Genomic DNA, 23,200 nt, shown 5'->3' with positions numbered 1-23,200 from the left:
ATAGTATCTGCTTCTACTTTGGGTTAATTATATGAGTTGTTAAGAGTGCTGCAAGCCTCTGCAAAGCTTAGTATCAGTTACAAAATTCCCTTGCTGAGGTGGTAAAGTGGTGTTCAGGCATCTAAATCAAACTTGTATTCATTTTGTCTCTGGTCTGGTCAGGCAATGCATTTATTTGAGTTTATAAAAGGTGTCATATGATGGGTGTTGGAATTCCTTGGTTGACCCATAAGCTTTGCTTTGAAATTTAATGGAATAACAACATATTCAGTGTTCTTGCGACACTAGGCCAAGCCATGGCTTAATTCTGGGTGGTACAACAGCAGCAGAGAAGAGTGAAGTGGCTGTGATTTTTTATTTTTTTATTTTTACTGTGAGTACCTGTACATTGACACGTTCCCATTTACCCACAGTTTGGGTTAACATTGTGTGTAAACTGAGCTGCTATGTAGATTCTGGTTTTCCCTTTGTTTATGAATCTTGCATTAGATTTTCAGAATTCCTTTAAGCTTTTAATGCTTCAATGGCAGCCTATGGTTTCCCATTGGGGATTAGCAAATAAAGAAGATAATCAATAAAAGTAATTTAGTGTACGAAGTAATATGTTGATTTTCTTTCCCTTTGAATTTTAGCCAGAAATGGTTTAGATTATGACACCCAGTGCTTTGCCTTACGGCTGTGATTCTGTAACTTTTTTCAGATGCATCAACTATGCATTGCCTAATTTGTTATGAAAGTGAAAGAAAAGTTGTTCAATAATTCTAGCTAAATTGTGCTGCTAACATATGCTTCTGATGAAATTTTGGTAATATGATAAGAATTTGAAAGAACTGTGTGATTGCTTAGGTTTAAATAACCATTTCAATGACAGTCAACTAAAGATGTCTTTTCCTTCCTTTTTTGAGGATCATTTATGAGATGTTATTAAGTCCAAATGGCAGAGATCTGCCAGTAAGACATACTGAAATATAACCAGCAGAATTGTAAAATGAGTGCTCCTTGAATTTAGCATTAAATATAATTTTATTCAATTTATAATTAATGCAACTTTGCTGAGGTAGTTCAGTTAAACACATTTTGAAATCTTCTTTCCATGATATAAATTTGTATTTAACACATTTAAAAAAAACTGCATATGATGGGTGGCTCTAGATTTATAATTCTTTGCTATACTGCATATATTATTTGATAGTGAAAGTCTGTTATTTCTGAACTTGGATGGCTTCAACCTTATTCAAAAGCTGGCACAAGACTTGCAGGATGATGAAACAGTTGTTCTTAAGAAATTGATGTTTATATAAAACACACTCTTTCCTATTGTGTTTGATTATAAAGATAAGAGTGGTTTTTCTAACCTTTTTTCCAGAAGTGAAGAGACTTTGTATTGGTTGAAGGTATGTTTGGAAAGTAATGGAAACTGGATGATTTTTGCTAAACTTATTTAGAGTAGATAGCTCTTTACCTGGATCTTAAGTTGGTATGTAAAGGTGTTGGTCAGCAGGAAGGCTTCTTGGTCAAGAACATGCTTCTTAATTGTTTGCAAATTGTTGCTCTCTGTGTTGATGTTTTCCTGCAAGATTATATATGTAATTGTAGCACAACCTGAAAGCTGATTTGTGTATTCAAATAAAAATGTAAGGAAGTGTCAAAAATACGCTGTGACTGTCTTCCTTCACAGCTGACCAATTTTTATTTGAACCACCAAGAGATATTTCAGATTATATGTAAAATTATGATTACTGCTGCTGCCTCAAGGTGCCTTACTTTACAATCTCATTTGTTTTTGCTTTCTGTTCAAGGCTCCCCTTACTGTTAGGTAAAGTGAGGCAGCTGCCTCAGACAGCAGATGTGGGAAGAATGGCAGCAGACAGAACTGTGTGTACCACCCAACTTTCTCTGTGCCTCCTAAGCTAGCATGCTGTCCTTTGTTAGTGTTATTTCAAGTTTCAACTTCCAGGCTACTTACACCATTTCATTCAAAGCTTATAAGCTTGAATATCACTCTCCCACGTTGATAGCCAGTGATGTCAGTAAAGCTGACTAGATTCCTAATTATATAATACAGTCGTTTAGGTTGACTTAAAAGTACAAATGTTATTGGAAAAGCAGGGCGCAAGCTTTAGAGTGACTATTGTTGTTCTTAATGGTCACTGAATCTGCACCCTCCCCCCCATTAGAATTGTTTCACATCAACAGGCTTGAAAATTAGGTAGTCACCTGACATTTAAACAGAAGTACAAATTACATTATTCGTGTCCTAGAGGTACCAACAATCCATGTTTAAGCCAAGATATATAAAATAAAATGTTGTATAAAGCTACTGTTCTTGCCTGTCAAGCGATTAAGCAATTTCAGTTTAAATGTCAGTTTGAAGATGAGAAACAGGAAAACAATGCAGAAATATTAGTTGCTCCTAATTCTTTTGTTTTGGTGTTATCCAAGGCAATAGTGTTCTGTAGCCACTGTATGACCTACCCAACGGCAATTGCAATTCTTACTTTTTCAAAGCTAATTGTTCCATGTTTAGTTTACTAAATGTCATCTGGACTCAGTAAAAAGCAAATGACCTGCATTGAATTAGTATAATTGTAACACAAACAAAATATCACATAGTTTGGGTCTCATACAGGAAAGGAGAAAGTTGGAAAAAATTCCCTGTTTGATAAATAAAATCTGAGATATGAAACAGGTTTAGACATCTGTTTTACCTGTTTTGGACTCTTTAAAATACTAAATTTTTACTTTTTATTCTTTACTATTGGAAAATAACATTTCCTCCCTCAAACTTATTTGACTGTCTCACGTCAGTATAGGGTTATTTTAGTGATATATTTCTCTTTTAGCCAATTTAATCCTTTTTAAAATTCCCATGTAAGGCCCCACCATGACCTGGACTTGTAGGTTGGACAGTGGCAAACACCTGCACGAGGGGTCTGTTACTTATGCAAGAGGCTCAGTCATAGGCAGTGCCCCCCTAGGAGTGATAGGCAGGTTATCAAGGAATGGTCAATTTGAGAGATAAATTTTGACTACTGTAAGTAGTTTCAAGAAGACTAGTACAAATGCAAGTGGCATGTTTTATCATGTGCAGTTTATATTGACTTTGCCAGAAGAAGGTCTGGGCAGAAGAGAGAGAGAGAAACAATATCTTTTTCTGGCTTTTTGGTTCTATAGTTCTGATTATATGAAGCCTGACCAGTCATTGGTACAGGGAATCTCTGCAGAGATCCAGAACAGAATGTTGTAATTCTGTAATTATTTGAAACCTACTAATAGTAATTGATCCATGTACAATCCACAGAAAGTTAAGTACTGTATAATTTCTGTGGCAGGCTTGTTTTGTTGTTGTTGTTCAGTCGTTCAGTCGTGTCCGACTCTTCGTGACCCCATGGACCAGAGCACGCCAGGCACGCCTATCCTTCACTGCCTCCCGCAGTTTGGCCAAACTCATGTTAGTAGCTTCGAGAACACTGTCCAACCATATCATCCTCTGTCGTCCCCTTCTCCTTGTGCCCTCCATCTTTCCCAACATCAGGGTCTTTTCCAGGCAGGCTTGTTTAGGTGTTATTAAAGATCACATGGGGAATATTTACACACAGGTGCTTAGATTTTTATTTGCGATTATTATGGAAGCTAGATCATTCAGTTAAGAATAAAAGAGAGAGAAAAGAAAACTGTTGTTATTGATATGCAAGAAATAATGTAGAAACTGTGGGCCAGACAATGTGTGATTGTAATAGACCTCACACACTGTTCTTCCCCATAGCACTTCCTTTATTGCAGACTCATTTCTGGTACTGGAGTCTAGTTGCAGAATAGATGTCCCAGGGGTTGGGCAGGTGAGTGAGCCAGATAAGAAAAAGTGGCAAAAATTCAACACCCTCAACCTGTGGGCCTTTTTATTTTCAAAGAATGGTTCTTTTGCCTTCACATAGAGTTTGATTCAAACCTGTCTCTAGACAGCTTCCTTAGTGTAAACTTTAAAAAAGCTTTCTAACTCACACCAGAGGCCCATCTAGTCCAGCATCCTGTTCTCATAGTGGCCAACCAGGTATCTAAGACACCTGCAATATGTACCTGAGTGCATCTTACACTCTTCCCACTTGTAATTGTTGTTGTTGTTACTATTATTAATATATCGCCTTTTACCCGGAGGTCTCAGGTAATTACCAACAATTGGCACACAGAGGTAGAACATATCCATTGTGGCTAGCATGTATAACTAAAGTTAATCAAATTGAGCTTCTTTGAAAGTATCATGCTTGAAAAGTGCTAGAAAGCTACTTTTACACATTTGACCTCTTGAATTGTTATCAAAGCATGTGCAGAACTGCAGAATAATCTTGTAGTTGAAGATAAAATGCCTATCCTTTGGTAATCTTTGCTCTTAATCATGTGACAATTGTTCCCTTATCTTTTCCTTCTCCTGTGACATTTTCTGCTGTACCATCCTATCATAGTTTGCATTAAATAATATCCAAAGGTCATACTTTTAAGAGTATTTGCAGTTTATGGGTACAAATTATGGACAGCTAAACTACTGGTGCAATGATAGGAGTGAGGCCTTGTCAGCATATAACACCTGTTCTCAGAGATCTGCAGTGGTTGCCGATTTGCTACCGGGCCAAGTTCAAGGTGTTACTATTAGTATATAAAGCCTATAACAACTTGGGACCAGTTTACCTGTGAGATCGCCTTACTTACCCTATATAAGCCCTTTCAACCACTTTGAATGGCAGAACTCTCGCTGTTATAGGTGCCACATAATACCTGTTCCACACTTGTTGGGATGGCCAGGTTGCTAAGGGTCAATAGAGATGTACAAGGAAGCTGCCTTGTTGTGAGCCATACTGAGAGACAATGCCTCTTTGCCTCAGTACTGTCTGCAGCATAGCCAATAAGTTATCCACCTCGATGTTGGTAGATTACAACTCCCATCATCCCTGATAATTGGGTATGCTGATGGGCTAATTGGGGGGGGAGTTAAACAACATTTGGAGGCACATTGTTAGCTTTCTCTGGTCTACACTGACTGGCAGCAGCTCTCCCATGTTTTCATACAAGGATTCCCCCCCCCCCCCCGCCCAAACCTATCTGGAATTGCTAGGAATTTATTTTGGGACATTTTGCATGCAGAGCTACAGCCCTCCTCATATAGCGTGTGTATAACTCTCTCTCTCTCTCTCTCTCTCACCCACACCCACCCACACCCACCCACACTTTATGTGGGCTGGGGGATAAGTGGGATCATCACTGGTGTGGAGAGAGGTGGGCTTTTTAATCCTTTGAGTCTGCTGCATTCCTGTTCAGAATCTTCCTTCTTACGCCATGCTGGTTATTTACAGTGAGAGGAAAGCTTTGGCCCCAACTCTGCTTCCAGTCTAGCAACGGGATTTGTTTTTATCAACTTTTATGTGCAAGCTTAGTAACTCAGTTATCTTCTGTAGTAAACCGAGCAATGTATATTGAGCATTTAACTGTAATGAATGTTTGTTTCCTTCACATGGCCAAAGCAATTTTGTAGTGTGGTTCTGAACTGCTTTGGAGCTGATTCTCAAACAACCTTGTAAAGCGAAATAAACTCTGAAGGGTTGGAATATACTCTAATTATCCTGTATATAGTGGTTTATATAATAAGTTTTATAGTGAGTCGTTGTGTCATAGGTCACTGTTAATTACAATATGGATCTTCAGCTGACTCTAGGATGATGATGATACTAAAGAAACAGTAGTTAGACCATTTTCCCCCTTTAGTTTTTTTTTGAAAGCTACTGCAAAACTGCCATTCTAACTTGAACATTATGTGACAACTTTCCAACTTTCCAGGTTCAAATGTTGGTTATTGTCAAGGTCACAAGCAAATACTTTTAGTATGTCCTTAATTTTAAATTCAAGTATGCTGCTTAATCATTAGTTTGGATTTGCAGACTTTCTAAGACGAATCTGTTGATCATTGCTAAGCTTGTTCTGAAATTCTAACTGGAAGATGCTATTCCTTAAATTAGAGTATCTTTATTAAACATGATAAAGAAAATCATTGTAGAAGGGATTGTTATGTTACACCAGATGGACACCTTGGCTTGTTGCCAGATTTCTCTCAAGTTAATAGTTTATCTGAATTATTCATGAAAAATAAATACTTGAATGGAGTTTGGGAAAGAATATTACATTTTATGTTGATGGCAGTTTTTCTCATTTGTGAAAATGTGACTATTATAATAGTCGCAATTTTTCTGAGACCTTTTCACAGTTATGCTTAAGGCTCAGGGTTGCACTACATACTGTGCACAATGTGTGTACATTTTGGGTGTAACATCAGAACACAAGAAGAACCTGCCAGATCAGGCCAGTCACCCATCTAGGCCAGCATCCTGTTCTCACAGTGTCCAACCAGATTATGACAATGACGATGATTATATTAATTAAATTTGTATACAGCCCTTCCTCCGAAGATCACAGGGTGGTTCACAAGATAAAAATACAAAATGAGAACACAAAATACATAATAGAAACAAGAACAATCCAATAACCCCCTCCCACAAGCACATTTAAAAGGCCATAGAATGTTAATGAGCCAAAAGGCTGGCGTAAAGAGAAATGTTTCCACCTGGCACCTAAAGATACGTAATGAAGGTGCCAGGCAAGTCTTCCTGGGGAGAGCATTCCACAAATGGGGAGCCACTGCAGAAAAGACCTGTTCTCATGTTGCCACCCTGTGGACCTCTTGTGGTGGTGGCACATGAAGAAGGGCCTCAGATGATGATTGCAGAGTCCAGGTCGGTTCATATGGGGAGAGGCAGTCCTTATGCCTTTGGGAAACCTGCAAGCGGAATCCAAGCACAAGAGTCCTTTCCTGTGGTTTCCAGCAACTGGCATTTGGAAGCCTTACTGCCTCCTGCTGTGGGCTCAGAGCAATAGCCATAATGACCAGTAGCTTTCAGTATTGTTCTCCACCATTAATTTATCCAATCCTATTTTAAAGTCATCTGAGTTGGTGACCGTCACTGCCTACTATGGGAGAAAGTCCCATAACTGTGCACTACACAAATAAGTACAGTGGTACCTCGGGTTACATACGCTTCAGGTTACATACTCCGCTAACCCAGAAATAACGCTTCAGGTTAAGAACTTTGCTTCACGATAAGAACAGAAATTGTGCTCTGGCGGCGCAGCAGCAGTGGGAGGTCCCATTAGCTAAAGTGGTGCTTCAGGTTAAGAACAGTTTCAAGTTAAGAATGCACCTCCAGAACGAATTAAGTACGTAACCAGAGGTGCCACTGTACTTTCTTTTTTTCCTTTTTTGCAGTGCATGTGTGTTTTCTATGCATGCCCACATAGAAATGCAATAAACTAGCACTTTAGGGAGAGTGTTTTGCTGAATCTTTATCTCTAGGAAAGTTTGGCAGCTTCTGGGAGATTCTTACATTGGGAAGTAGTAAAAGCACACACCCTGCAATTTTGCATATTACAGTCATTTTATTATTGCATCATTCCTCCATTCCCCCACACCCATTATGGTGGTGATGTGGAAGCTGCAGTATAATCACAGTTTCTTCCTCTGCCTTTGGAATAAACTGAGGAGCCGTAGACATGTTTGAGGAATCCAGGTTGTGGCTTCTCCCCTCCCATTGTTATTTCCGTTTCCAGGAAAGACAAGACTTGTGGGGGAAATGGCCCTGTGCTGCCTTCTTTTTTAGCCTCTGAAGGAGTCATGCAAAAGGAGCTCCCACAATATAATTTAAGACAGAGGGACTTGGCATACCACTTCATTCTGATTAATACGTAGTTTGGTTCCAAGCTTACCTGCTTTAACAATTAACCTCTCATTCTTTATCTATTTTTATGTAGCGAGGTTTTTATTGCATTGGCAGATTCATAGAAACCTAATCAATTTGTTAAGTGCTCGAAAATATTACTCATTTGATTTACCCAGTTTGCTGTTTTGTATGTGTAAAAGTGGCATATAATAGCTGCAAGATCATATTTTATGTGCTTAACCAGGAAGTGCTTTTGCTTCTCAGCCAAAAGACTGTGAAATACAAAATCTTCTCTTGAGACTGATTAGCAATAATAGATAAAATAAAGAATGATGTGCACAATGAGGTACGGTTTAAATAGAGGAAATTGTAATGGGAAGTAGCTACATTGGTAGCAGATGGATTTGCTTCCTTTGTCTTGGTGATATTGGAAATTCAAGACTAGCTAAACTCCCCTCACCCCCTTCCAGGTTTCAGCTTGAAAAATAAAGATAAAAGGAACAAAGTTGTTTTAATTTGCTGAAATACTGATATCCTTACCTTTTCTTCCACCCTAAAAAAATAGGCAATTTTTATGATTCCTACGAACCCCCCTCCAACATTCCGGAAGCCAGAGCTTTGGTCTGATGAATTCACTGATTTCGTGAAAAAATGTTTGGTGAAGAATCCTGAGCAGAGAGCAACTGCAACCCAACTTTTGCAGGTCAGTATTCAGCTGTGTTCCCTAGGGAAGCTTGGATTTATGCCCCCAGCAGATGTAATCCAACAGATGGATGGCACCATTTTGGCTATTCCCTGATCCAGAGAGAAAGTTCTGGGAAACCTTTTCCACTTACCCAGCTTTCTTGGTTTTAGTCACTGTTGAATTTTGCATGCTGCTGGCCTCCTTCATTCTTCCTGCCCTCATTATGGAACTCCCCAAACCATTTCTATCAGCTAGCAAATCTGAGTCTGCTTTTTTGAACTGTTTCTCCCTCCTTGTCATCTCCAACCCTCTGCTTTCCATCCTTCCTTATTTTCCTACTTACCTTCGTCATTCTTAAATATTTTTGTTGCAGTGTAATTTTGGGTTTTAGTTCTTTTCTATTGTGACAGTGGGCAAAAAATGAAAATACAAGTGTGGCCCAACTTCATTTTAGTACTGTGTTTCTGCACAGGTAGCACACGGTCCTGTTCTCATGCAGCTTTTTAGGTGGATATTAAGACTGTAATTGTAACCATGCTTACCTTGGAGTAAGCTTCATTAAATTCAGTTCTGGGTAGATACCATAGAATCATAGAATTGTAGATTTGGAAGGGACCTCAAGGTCAACCCCCTGCATTGCAACAATTTCAGCTAAAGCGTCTATGACAGATGGCCATCCAACCCCTGCTTATGGTTAGGATAGCACTGTAACTCTTTTTATTCTAGATGGAACTGAATCAATATCCCTGTACTGTTTCTCTTTTTATTTATACTTATTTGTAAAAATATTTATATACATCTGTATCATAAAAATATTATCACAGTGGTGAACAACAACAACAACAACAACAAATAAAACCAGACAATAAAATCATAAAAAGCTAAAACAAGATGAAAACCATAATAAAAACAACAAAAAAGTAAAAATAAACAGCACAGAGTGGAAAAGCAGCAGGGAACATAAAAAAATTCTGTAACAGTTGGGTAATGTATTATTACTATTTTAATTATTAATTGCCTTCTACAAGAAGTCTCAAGTTGATTTACAGCGAGAGAGATAATAAAACCAACACACAAAATTTACAAAAAGATAAAACAAGATAATCAAGAAAAAAATTACAATAGTACTTTAAATCATACAAAGGTTAAAATACTAAAACAGATTAAAATAACCTCAGTGATCATATGTGTAAGGTTCTCAGTTAGTTGCTCATGAGTAAGCAGCCAGGACTCCGCTGTTTCCTTTAAAGATTTTATTGTGCAAACTATGTACAATGCAGAGCTAAAAAGTTCATGTCTGTATCAAGCGGTGTCAGAATCCGGGAATGGCCCCTTCCTGTTCTGACCCCAACAAAAGAGTTTCGGTATACGAAAACCCTGCCTTCCATCCTTTCTTTTCACCCCACGACGTCTTTGGGGCGACGGAAATTGTGTCCCCCCCTGTATCGCCCTCGGGACTGTGTGAGTGCTGGGTCTTTCTTGCATCCCCAGAGCCTCTACTGAGTCTACTCCCTTTCCCCTGTGAACTCTCCCCCTCCTCGCTGGATGTCTCACCGCTCCTTTCGCTGCCAGAGGAGGAGCTGCTGGCAAGGTGGGACTGGGGCTCTCTGTAGCATCCGGAGAGCCCTTCCACCACCTTGCGCTGCATTGGGGACAATTCCCTGACAATACGTATAAATAAGGCACAATTCATTGATCCAAATCCTCTTCCCAAAGACACAGACATGCTTGCTATAAATTATTCAGCTAATATTTACCCCCCCTTCAACTACAGCAATAAAAACCAGCAGTTGAATAATGCCTGGGAAAAGAGGAGAGATGCCGCCACTGAAAAAGGTCATCTCTCTTATTACCACCCTGTGACCACAATAGTCCTGCAACCATGTTCCATGTGGCATGGGATATGGGGGAAGAACTTCATTTTATAGTTTACAAGTCTGATGCTGGGAATAAGGTGATACCTGTGCAATAAAAACACAGCCTTGAGGAGAGACATCCAGGCTTTGTGCTGAAAATGGATAATGGTACATTACTTGCACTAAAATGTGATTGTGTGGAAAGTTCCTGTGCTGAAGTTACAAAAAGAGTTTGCCCTGACTTTCGTAAGAAAAAAATCAGCAATACTTTTAGCGACTTTTAATAGCGAAGCAAAATATATTTTTGAGAGCACAGCCTATTAGGACATATCAAGGACCATTAGGACATATCAAGAGTCAAGAGCACAATTTATGAGCTTTCTCCTTTAACAAAACACACCCTCCCCCCAAAAAACAACCCCTATGGGGCACAAGTCAACTAATAAAGTCCCACCAGTGGAAACTAGCACAAGGGGACTTTCTCCATCTTCTCTGCATGCTCCTGAAATTGGCTCTTGGGGGTTGGGAAAACCTCCCAGAACAGTGTGCAGGGGTAGGAGAGAGGGACCATTCAATTTGGCAAGGTGACATTCTTGCCCTGATGGGTGGTAAAATTGACATAATGCAACACTGAATTTCTCTCCTGGGTTTTTATTAGATAAATTGGTTTAAAATTTCAATTGGAATTTAATGTACAAATGTTAATAGAAAGAATAGGAAAGCAGATGATCTATAAACAGCCATATTCACATTAGTGACAGAATACATGCCAGTTCTTAAACAGGAGTGTAAATTATATTAAAATAGGTGGGTTTTCTTGATTTCTTCAATATCTGGACAGCCTGAGGGTTTTAATTTTACTTCATTTTTATTTCATCATTGTAGGTGGCCCAGCTCTCACATAACTGTGGCTTGGCAAGAATGACAAAATGTGGAGGTTCCCAGACTGCACATTGTGGCTGTAGCACTTTCCCTCCAGTTCTGCTACCCATGGCTAACAATGGTTTGGCTTAGTGTCACAACTTAACCGTGGCTTGTAGTTTGTTTTCCCCAGACAAATCACAGGTGGTAAACCAGGAACAAAGTTTGGTTACAGCTTATGGTTTGCCTGGAGCAAGACAAGCCATTATCCTGGGTTTTGATGGAATGCTAAGCCAAGCCAAGCCAAGCCAAGGCTTAGCCTTGGGTAGTATAGCAGCAGCAGGGGTAGGGTAGGGCCTGGAAGATTACTCTGGACGTGATCAAGAACCTGTATGTTTTGCTTATTTGCATTAAGCCATGGTTGGGTTTAGCATTACGTGTGAACCAGTTCAATGGCTCAATGATTCACTTTATGTGGATCATTATATTGCCTGCTCTGCTTATGGCCACTAACTTGCATTGTCAGCTTGTTAAGATGAATTAAATACTGTAACTGAATGCATTAAAAAGTTTATTTTTCTATGTCAGGCTATCTTTTCTTTGTTTATTTACTACCTAATTCGCATTTCCTTTGGACAATTATATCCTTAACTGTAAAGCAGTTGTGATTTGTAGTAACATTCTTCTCATGGTTGCTGTTTACCTAAACAAACAAAATGGAAAATCCTATTTAGCTGCAAAGCGGTTAAACAGATCATATGTTCTTTTATTCCAAATTTTAATTGCTGTCCAAAGGGAAATGTTCTTTCATGCACTGGTCTGTGAAGTTGATTGACATGTTGTTTTAACATGTTACACCATATTTATACTATATGTAAAGTGTCTGTAGGCTCCGTTTTGTATAACTATATGGTTTTATTTTCTAGCATCCTTTTATTAAGAATGCAAAACCAGTTTCAATCCTGAGAGACCTGATTACTGAAGCTATGGAAATTAAGGCGAAAAGGCATGAAGAACAGCAAAGGGAACTTGAAGAAGAAGACGAAAACTCGGTGTGTGAGAATTTAATTATATATTTTGTGGCCAGTTACATGGAGCTGGCTTGCACGTAGTACTAAACCATGGTTTAATGCTATACAAATTAGCCTGAGCAAAGCATTGTGCTCCGCCCTCTTGCTTCCCCCACTTGTGGCTTAGCATTGGGAATCCTGCTTTAAAACAAGCCAATGGTTGCTAAATCTTCAAGCCATGGTTTATGAAGCTAGCTTGTTTAAAAAACCATTCCAGTTTTTTATTCCAAAATGAAAATAATCTCACCAGCACTCCTCCCAGCTGTTCAGGAGGAGGAATGCACAAGCTGATGCTTGCTCAGGCTTGCTGAGGTTGGTCATGTCATGCTAAGCCATGGTTTAGTGTTGCATATGAACCAGCCAGTATCTACATACTTAAATGATCAGTTGTGATCCAGAGAGTTGCCTCTGGGTTTTTCTGAGTTTTATTCCTGGCAAGTGCCACATAAAACCCCAGATTGCAAAAGCAGTTTGTAGGTTTGTTGTAAGTTTTTAATTATTAGAAGGGGATGGTCAGTTGGCTCAAAAGCAGTCTGGCTCCCTCCATTTTAGTGGGAATGCAATCTTGATATTTTACCTGCATTCGGGAGCAGATAAAGTCATGAGTATGGGGAAAAAGTGATTGCTCACTTTTTTGTGGCCAAAACATAAACATGCTTGAGATTGTAAATATATTCTTTCTCATAGAAAAACTACTATAAACAAAGGCATGGTGTGTCTGGACATTTAGTAACTCTAGTAGGACCATCCTATCTGTTCTGGCCCTTGTTTTAATAATAATTGGCCATACAACCTTTAAAGAACATGTTAGAGAATTAAATTTATAACTTTGCCAAATACAAGCAACAATTTGAGTAGATGTTGTTGTTCAGTCGTTCAGTCATGTCCGACTCTTCGTGACCCCATGGACCAGAGCACGCCAGGCACCCCTATCCTCCACTGCTTCCCGCAGTTTGGCCAAACTCATGCCAGTCGCTTCGAGAACACTGTCCAACCATCTCTGTTTAGGGCCCTGTTTAGGGACGTTTTTAATATCTAACAATGTATTGTTTAAACATTTGTTTGGGAGCCGCCCAGAGTGGCTGGGGAAGCCCAGCCAGATGGGCGGGGTACTAATAAATTATTATTATTATTATCTCATCCTCTGTCGTCCCCTTCTCCTTTTGCCCTCCATCTTTCCCAACATCAGGGTCTTTTCTAGGGAGCCTTCTCTTCTCATGAGGTGGCCAAAGTACTGGAGCCTCAACTTCAGGATCTGTCCTTCCAGTGAGCAGTCAGGGCTGATTTCTTTAAGGATGGATAAGTTTGATCTTTTTGCAGTCCATGGGACTCTCAAGAGTCTCCTCCAGCACCATAATTCAAAAGCATCAATTCTTCGGCAACCAGTCTTCTTTATGGTCCAGAGTAGATATCTAAGGGCTAATGGGAGTATAGCAGCAGTCTGTGAATGTCTGTCTATCAGTGTTTTGTGCTGTTTCTTTTGTGACTAGGTGACTAATCTTATCAGAGGTGACTCAAAGCATTTACATTAGTAAATAGTTTTCTCCTGCTATCTGCTTTACTAAGTGAGAACTGCTTTCCCTTTTGGTTTGACAGAGACTTCTGCATAAAATTGAAAATGTGCGTATTCTTCAATTTGTCAAGTAAAAGGGATTTGCTTACCTGTTCTTATATCCTGCTTTGCAAGATGCACTGCATTATTGTACTGTTTATATAGGTGAGAGCATTTATTGTGACACATAGCATTCTCACCAGTTGCCATTCTACCTAGAGAGAGAAATTCGAGTAGCATGATCAGTGGTCATCTTTTCCTTTGCTGGACATCTTTTCCTTGAGGGCAGGGTTTAGAACCATTTCTTCATCTATCAGACTCGCTAAATCTTTCTTAGCGCTTCCATTCATGTAATACTGAGAGATTAACGCTACTGGGATACTGGACTTTATGAAAAGTTAACTTGTGGTGCCTCTCTTATTAGATACTTTTAAAGAAACAGTTAAGACCTACCAGCTGCAATGTTACTTAAAACTAGTACTTTGGTTGAAGAAAAGGCTGCAAAATTTTGAGCTGCTTGATGTCAGGTTTCATAAATAAAATGAAATGATCTATTGCCCTTTAGAATTTTATTAGAGAAAAATAACCCTTGGTAATTATTTACCCAGAGGGGTAGCTGCATTAGTTTCTTGCAGCAAAAACAACAGTATTGCAGACCTTACAGAGTAACACATTCATTATGGCATATTATTTCTGGGACTGCAATCCACTTCATCAGATAACACTTCATTTGTTAGTGCCACAAGCCTGTTGTTTTCAGTATATCGTATATCCTCAAAAGTTCAACTGGCACACCTGTAGTCTGGGCGACTTTTATAAACAAGTAGCAGTGTCTACCTTCTTTGAAGGCTATGTGGAATATGGTCAATAATAGAGCTCATGAAGTTGAGTTTAGGCATGTTACAAGAATAGCTTGTCTGATGAGAATTTATTCTGACAAACTGACATGTTTTGATAGGTGTTGAGGTAACTTTACAGATTTTTTTAATTAAGTAAAAAGTCCAAGCTGAGTACTCTACAGAAGGTTAATCCCAATATCAAAGTTTAAATGTTGGTTTAAGCATTACTAAACATGATCTATCTCTTCTTTTATGCATTTTTGAAGTGTGATGCAAATTTGATTCTGATGTCAGGCAGCTGTATTATGGAAGCGTAAAGCAACTCGTTGCCTGGCAGCCCCCAAGAAACATGTCCAAATATTTATTTCAAAGGCTCTTTAAAGAAATGAACTAATTGTCAACTCTTACTGTATCTTTTTGCTTCACATTTCAATATCTACATTATCACAAGATTGTTTGAAAATACTTCCTAATGACAAAAATAAAATGTGCTTTTTATGGTAATAACTAAGAACAAAAAAGCAGTTAGCTTTATTGGTGTAGTATGCTTGCTTCCATGTTACTAATTCCTACAGTTCAACTTCCTTATATATCTAATTACTTGATATTAACTCTTGAGGGAGTTAGAAATCAGGGAAGTTGAAGAAGAGAGAGAAATCAATACGATTTTAGCTAGCACTGAAGTGTGCCCATTATTAGCATAGCTTGTAAAATAGCACAATAACTTTTTATGTGCTAATTGACAATAATGATTAACCTGCAGAAGTAGTGAATCTGATATATAGTTCTCTTTCACTTTACGGTATTTGTACAGGTCGTCATATTTGTTGAAAAGGGGTGTACTTGCTCAAATGCTCAGTTTTTAGAGCTCCTGAATTTCCTCATCTTTTATGTGATCATAGGCTACTCTATTAATTTTTTGAAAAGCAAACTGTAATTATATTCACATTTCCCCCACCCCAAAGCAGTGATGGGGTGTTTATTGTGTAGATGATTAAATTTAGTTCTTTTAAGTCCGCAAAGTTGTACATTACACTCTACTTGTCTTTGCTGCCCTCTAGTGATCTTGTGTATATAAGTCAGAGATTAGTTAAAATTGATACTGAGATCCAATTCAAATTCTTTTCACTAGCGATAAAGGGGGGGGGAATACATTTTGTTAAATTGTGCTGTGCATTACATCTTCTGAGAATCTTCAGATATTTACAAAGCAAGGTTCTGCCTGTTGAACTAATAGAATGAACATACTGTAAGGGAAGATAAAGGCTATCAGTAGGCAAGCTAACCTATTCAAAATTTTCCTGACTGGAAAATATGCCAGACCCTAATAATGAACCCAATACAAATTTATTGAAATCTCTCCTAGAATACATGTCTGTGTATGTGTGTGTTTTTAAAAAGCACAAGTGCATCTAGTCCATTAAGTGTTAATTACTTTAAGTTACAGAACACAATTGTTTTTAAAGAATGTGCAGGAAGAACATAGGAAGCTGCCTTATACAGAGTTTCACCACTGGCCAGTCTAGCTCAGTATTGCCTACTTTGACTGGCAGCAACTCTCCGGTGTTTTAGGCAGCAGACATTCCCAGCTCAGCCTGGATATGTTAAGGGTTGAACCTGAGACTTTCTGCATGCAAAGGCAGACACTCTACCACTGACCCTTCCTCAGCCAGGGTAGCACAGTTGGGAGAGCATGAGACTGTTAATCTCAGGGTCATGAGTCCCACATTGGGCAAATGTTTCCGGCCTTGGAAGGGGTTGGACTTGATGACCCTTGGGGTCCCTTCCATCTCTACAATTCTGTGAGTTGCACTACAGATATCGGCCATCACTACTGCTTACAATTGTATCAGGTAGAGTAATTAATTCTAGTATCTGTTTTCACTTTTTTCTGTGCTGTTTATTTAACAAGATTCCAACTTCACATCAAGGCACTCAAATTATGTTGTCCTTTTGGCCCAGTGATCTAGAAAAGCATTTCCAAATTCCTTGGCAGATGCTGTCATTGCTTTTATAGAGAATTTTGAATACTTCAGATCAGAAATAAAGAGTAGAGAGACAAATTCCAGAAAACTTAAAAATCAGCAAACTTTCTCCCAGCTGTACAACACAAAAGACATAGCATCTGAATGGTAAAAGATTTTTATATAGAATTAATATGAAAATTAATTGGAAAAGATTGTCACATATAATTAATATTAAATTTAATGTGACTGCTGTAGATGTGGTGGACATACTGCTTTAAAAAAATCCCAACCAAATAATTGTCTCTAACATGCTAGAACAGAAATAATTTTAGAAATAATTTATAAATGAGGGAACTTACAATTATATTTTTAATTTTTCTCCCATCAGGAGGAGTGCATATGCATTTCTTGAATTTGGCATATAGTGGCCCTACCCAGTGTAGTACTGAGGCATGAAACGTGTCTTGAGGGAATGTCCAAGCTTGTTTTTTATGACATGATATTCTGTTTATTAGTATGTAAAGAGTTCCATACATATTTCAAAAATCTATAAGCTGTGTACAGTCTAACAAATGAACACTGTATTATTAAAACAAAAACACAACCTAAAATCAATAAAGCAGCAGTATAAAAACACATAAAAGTAGATGAAAGCAAATAAAACAGAAATTCAGAGGACTCAAACATGTACCAACCTTATGGGTCAGGGAAAGCGTGGACAAAAAGACAAGGCTTCTCCAAAACATCTGAAGCAACTGAATTTTCTTTTAGAAATGCTATCCGTTTCCTGCTTAAAATGGAAGGAACTCAAATACTAAGGGGTGCAGCATGTTGATCCTGTAATGAGGAGCTACGTTAGGATAAATGGGAGACTTAAATGATTTCCATAGGTGTTATTGTTGTCCTCCTTACCTTCTTCACTTTGTCTGAAATGTAGGTATTCTGGTTGACAAGGCATGCATTTCACCGTGCGATTAACAGTGCATTATGGAGTGTGCATGGTTCCATGTAATTTTCTGGCTTGCCAGTCTTGCAGACTTGCCCTTGGGAAGAGCACAAACACATAGGCTTGTGAACATATTTATTTTGAGTAGAAACAAATTGGAAACAAAAAGTTTTGTTTTTTGGAGCACTCAACAGAAATCATCCATTAGCAAGGAGGCCCATAAAACCCATTGCTTTCTTGCTCACTCAACCAATATTTCTTGTTGATTCAATGTATAGGCAAGATTGATATAATTTAGCATAGTTCAGCAATACATCTTTCACTCATTGAGCTGAAGGAGAGTTGCGTTCATGGAAGGCCCCCTTTGTGAGCGATACTACATTGAACAGAAGCCCCTTCCATTCATGATAGTGCGAAAACCTAGAGGGTCCTGCCAATCTTTCTATAGCGAAACATGAAATGTGAGTAATTTAGGGATTACCATTGGTTACAATAGTCCTGAATTATTCTTTTTAATTACCTGTAAATAAATTTGCTTGAATTCATGGATTTAGATCCAAATTCAGACAACAAATTGTATTAGTGCTATTCCGTGGATGTGAAATAGAAAACTCTGATTATTGTTTATATAAAGGAGAGTATACAACTCCTGAAGGTATTTGAATCTGAAGAAATGGAGGTAGAGATATTAAAAAGTGTGGAAAGACATTTGAAAGAGATCTCATGTTAGAGGACTGACATGTACAGCAAGGGGGAAAAGGAAATGGTAGAAATTTGATTTACAAGACAAACTCAGCAGGGAATTGTGAATAGTAGCAAATTGTTACCATGAATTTCTTCTTGTGGTGCTGTTGTTAATTGCTGATTTTCGTTATGGCTAATAAATTGAGACTTATCGCTGAAACTGTGGCTCACTTAATCACTTATTTTAAAAGAAACTTTTTTAACAATGTGGTATTTAGGGTCCCTCCCCAAAAACAAGGTGGTGATTTTATTGATTTATAAATCAGTAGAACACATATTTAGGCATTTGAAATACACTCCACATATATTTTTTGCATATGAAAATATTATTCTATCTTTCTGTAAATAGGCTAGAGAAAAATAACTATTCCTGAAATACAGTCAGTACACTTTAAGCTGAATTTATCTTACTATTTGCAACTTAAAAAAAATACAATAATGCCAGCAACCCTGATTTTTATAGTTTTAGTCTGTGTCATGGGTATCATCAGACACAGCCAGTGCTTCATAAGTTTACTCCCCCCAGGACAGCAGGATCGTTTTCTTCACGATGGCACTGATTAGTGGTACGTGGCTTTTTCATTAGCCATTGAAATCCGTAGGGCTATTTTGTAAACTCGATGTTAGGATAGACTTTTGAAGCGTATTTGGCTGGTTTTATTTGGCCCTCAAAGAGGGCTACAAATCAAAGAATTTGCTTTTTATTGAGTCACCTAAAATCAAACACTTAATTGGAAACTTTTATACAATCAACAAGCAGCTCTTTTGCATTCTGATTTTTTTTGTGGGTTGTAGAATGTGCCCTTGTAACAGGACTTGAGGCATAGAACAGCATGTTAGTCCTTAAATAGCTGGGATATTGTACACATCCTCTAAATCTGACTTCAGAAAGAGAGTAGGATTTCCTAATAATGTTTTCAAATACTTCTATTCCATATGGGTTTTATGATTCATGAACTGGATTATCATCGGTTCTCTGTTTTACATTCCTGGCACATTACTGCCACTGATTGGAAATGCTTTTGTATCCTTTGCTGGAATTAACTCTGTTCCACGGTCCTGAAGCATCTGCTCAGCAGATACTTCTCTACAAAGTATCAACGGGTTTTCTTCTTCCTCCTTTTATCATAGCTTAACAAACCCTTTAAGTACATACAAATGAAAGGAATTGCCTTCGCCCATTGAGATTTTATTTATTTTTTAAATTTTTTTACATGATATGCAATGCCCTTTTGATCTCCTGGACTCATTTCTATTGAGGTTTTTATTAAACCACAGAGCGTAGGGCTTGCCGATCAGAAGGTCAGCGGTTCGAATCCCCGTGATGGGGTGAGCTCCCGTTGCTCGGTCCCTGCTCCTGCCAACCTAGCAGTTTGAAAGCACATCAAAGTGCAAGTAGATAAATAGGTACTGCTCCAGTGGGAAGGTAAACGGCATTTCCGTGCGCTGCTGTGGTTCACCAGAAGCGGCTTAGTCATGCTGGCCACATGACCCGGAAGCTGTATGCTGGCTCCTTCGGCCAGTAAAGCGAGATGAGCGCCGCAACCCCCAGAGTCGTCTGCGACTGAACCTAATGGTCAGGTGTCCCTTTACCTTTACCTAGGGGTGGAACCTTAGGTCACTTGTAGAGCATCTGCTTATCATGCAGAAGGCTGCAGTTCAGTCCCTGGCATCTTCAGGTAGGAGTGGGGCAGACCCCTGTCTGAAATCCTGCGGAGCTGCTACCACTTAGTGAAGGCAGTGCTGAGCTAGATGGAGCAACGTCCTGACTCTATAAAGCAGCTTTCTAAGTTATTGTTAAATTTCTGTTAAAACTACATTGGGTAACAGGTCTGGGAAAGGCTGTTGCCTGAGGCATTGAAGAGCTAGTATTAGTGACAGTAAAAAACAGGCAAGGTGGGCAAGTCATGTGAATTAACAGTAAGGGGGATGCATATATCCTATTTCTGTTTTTGAGATTCTTCTTGCACAGAATGCTTTCCAGTTGTTTTCATCTTGTTGCTAGTGCTGTGTAAAAACTGTGGGTTGTATCAAGTACCCCCCCCCCATCTGCATATGGTGGTTCCCCATTTTGCGGATGCACTGGGGGCTGCATGGCAGTGTGGGGCATAACCAAGTGTGCTTTGGTGCTTACTAGGGGAAGTTTTGAAGAATTGTCTAGGTAGATAGGACAATAAAATACAGTGGAAAACATGACATATTTTTTGAAAATCCTTGTAGGTTATATTTCAGGTAGCTATTACAAAACTGGGGAAAGCACCAAACTTTCCCTTAATGTTGCTCATTGTCCCCAACTACCATGTTAGTTCTCTCTGTGTAACATTTAACCAGGCCTAATTTATCGAGGAGCAATGAGGAAGGAGCAACAATGCTGGAGAAGTGACAAGCCTTTTAAGTAGAGATCTTTCTCTACTGCATCTGTACTGGAATGGTTTTTAGGTTTTTCACTGCTTGTGTGTTTGCTGCTCTGAGCTCCTTTAATAGTTGAGAGAGAGAAAGAGAGAATTAAAAAGTGTACCAAGCAAAACAACTAAACATTTTTTTGGCTTCAAGTTGTGGAGTGGGGATGGGGAAGGAGAAGAATGGAAATGATGAACATTGGAATCCGCCATATACCAAGTCAAAGCATTGGTCCATCTAGCTCAGCACTGTCTACAATTATAGGCAATATCTCTCTAGGATTCTAGATGGCATTCTTTCCTTGTTTTCCTGGAGATGCTGGGGATTGAACCTGGGACTTTCTGCATGCAAAGCAGATGCTCTACCACTGAGCTACAACCCTTCTCCTAACCATGAAAATGACCATAAATCTTAAATCTGACATGCCCCAAAATTCAATATAAGAAACAAGAAATGTTACAGTGTTTCACAGTGTTATAGAGCACAAGTCCATTGATTTCCATGAGTCTATTCCAAGCAGGACTTTGTTGGGTATCACCCAGAATTTAAATGTGACAAGCCATGATGTGAAGAAAGAACTAAGGGATTCAGAATGTGTGATTGGAAGTTCTTTTGTCCTCAAGATCAGTATGTGTTTGGAAGTAATTTCTATTTAAACATTTTTACAGGATGAGGATGAGCTGGACTCCCATACCATGGTGAAGACAAATTCAGAAAGTGCCGGCACAATGAGAGCCACAAGTACTATGAGTGACAGTGCTCAGACAATGATTGAACATAATAGCACCATGCTTGAATCTGATTTGGGGACCATGGTGATAAACAGTGATGATGATGAAGATGAAGATGAAGATGGAACTATGAAAAGTATGTTTACTTTTCCTTTCTGTTTAAAGCATGTTATATTTTCCTTCTAGATATATAAATTGTTATCAATAAATACGCACTTAAAATCAATTATGTTATGGATTCTACAAAAGAATGTTGGAGTTAAAACCTTGGGAAAGGAAGTTGTCCATATAGATATTGGCTACATTCTTGTGGTTTGTGCAGATGAGATTCACATGTGTACTTGAGCTAGTTTTCCCTGACAACATGTCGGCCCTTGGGCAGAAAATTCCATGAACTCACAGATCTCTTCAGCAAGACGGCTCAGGACCTCTGGATTGCCTTTATTAGTAATATTAGTTTTAAAAAATTGCTTACTTCATGCTTTATTATGGAACTACCATATTTTTCGCTCCATAGGGCGCACCGGACCATAGGGCACACCTTGTTTTTAGAGGAGGAAACAAGAAAAAAAATATTTTTCTTGTTTTCCTCATATAAAAGCCTCGTTTTTTTGAGGATCGGCTCAAAGTTTTGCAGCTTTTTTGCAAAGGGAAAAGCCCTGATTTTTTGAGGATCAGCTCAAAAATTTTGCAGCTTTTTTTGCAAAGGGAAAAGCCCTGTTTTTTTAAGGATCAGCTCAGATTTGTGCAGCTTTTTTTGCAAAGGGGGAAAAGCAAAGAGGAAACGCCCTGTTTTTATGGGGTTCAACTCACATTTCTGCAGCTTTTTAAGGAAAGGGAGCCATTTCTACAGATAATCTAATCAGCCAGTCACATGTCGCTGGGGAAGCAAACAACCTCCCTCTGCAGCACATTCAACAATGGAGGCCTGGGCAAGGGGGCGGGCCGAAAGGGAGCCAGGGACTCTTATCTCTCTCCCGACCTCTTGCTGATCAGCTGCTGAGCGGGGTCCTTTCAACACCCCCTTTTCTCTTTGTAAAAAAAAAAAAAAAAAAAGCACGATCTGCTTTTGGCTCCTGGGCAGTTCGGCTCTAGGGACCACCATTCGCTCCATAAGATGCACAGATATTTCCCCTTACTTTTTAGGAGGAAAAAATTGCGTCTCATGGAGCGAAAAATACGGTAAATAAAAGTTTTAAATGTGATTTCATTTTTAGTTAAGCCGTTCACATAACATTTCATGTAGGATAACTGGAAAAATTAAAATATATTTTACAACTATAGAATACTTTTCATTAAGGGCACATCATTCAAACCCAGAGCCATTGGGAGCCAGTTCTATGATAGTCATATAGATTTATAGTGAAGAGTTAATGGTTGAACAATGTAAAGGGTATATTTTTAAAAATGATGTTATAAAGCATTGGCCTGGTTCGCACATCTTGTAATGCCATGGTTAAAAATAAACTATGGTTTACCACAAGCAAAAAAGTGTGCTAGTGCACACTGCTCAATCATGCTCGCTTCAATCCTCCCCTTCCCCTCCTTTTCTGCAGTTGGGAGGAAACAAACCAGGATGTTGGCTTGGCTACTTTGGTTCCCACTTGCAATTTATTTGAAGAGAAACAAACCACAAGTGCTGGTTGTCTTGTAATGCTGAGAAGAAGTAAGGGAAAGGAGTTTGGCTGAGGAAAAGGAGGTGTGAGGAGGAGCAAAAGAGGCACAATGGAGCAGTATGCATTAGCATGCTGCCAGCTGGTGAAAAAAGCACATTTTAATATAGCTTATGGCT

General features: G+C 38.8%; 1 protein-coding gene across 4 annotated transcripts in view; it reads left to right on the top strand.

Moving 5' to 3' along the window:
- STK3 (serine/threonine kinase 3) overlaps positions 1-23,200 on the top strand; it is a 104,921-nt gene that overhangs the window by 29,198 nt on the left and 52,523 nt on the right. For all 4 annotated transcript variants that reach the window (XM_033155640.1, XM_033155641.1, XM_033155642.1 and 1 more), the window contains exons 7-9: positions 8,323-8,460; positions 12,086-12,211; positions 21,346-21,544. In XM_033155640.1, the coding sequence (XP_033011531.1) occupies positions 8,323-8,460; positions 12,086-12,211; positions 21,346-21,544 (463 nt within the window). The remainder of the gene's footprint in view (positions 1-8,322; positions 8,461-12,085; positions 12,212-21,345; positions 21,545-23,200) is intronic.

This window comes from Lacerta agilis, chromosome 7 (assembly GCF_009819535.1).
Source record: "Lacerta agilis isolate rLacAgi1 chromosome 7, rLacAgi1.pri, whole genome shotgun sequence".
Lineage (NCBI taxonomy): Eukaryota > Metazoa > Chordata > Lepidosauria > Squamata > Lacertidae > Lacerta > Lacerta agilis.
Note: the sequence above shows the minus strand (reverse complement) of the source record. Positions and strands in the feature narration are given on the sequence as shown.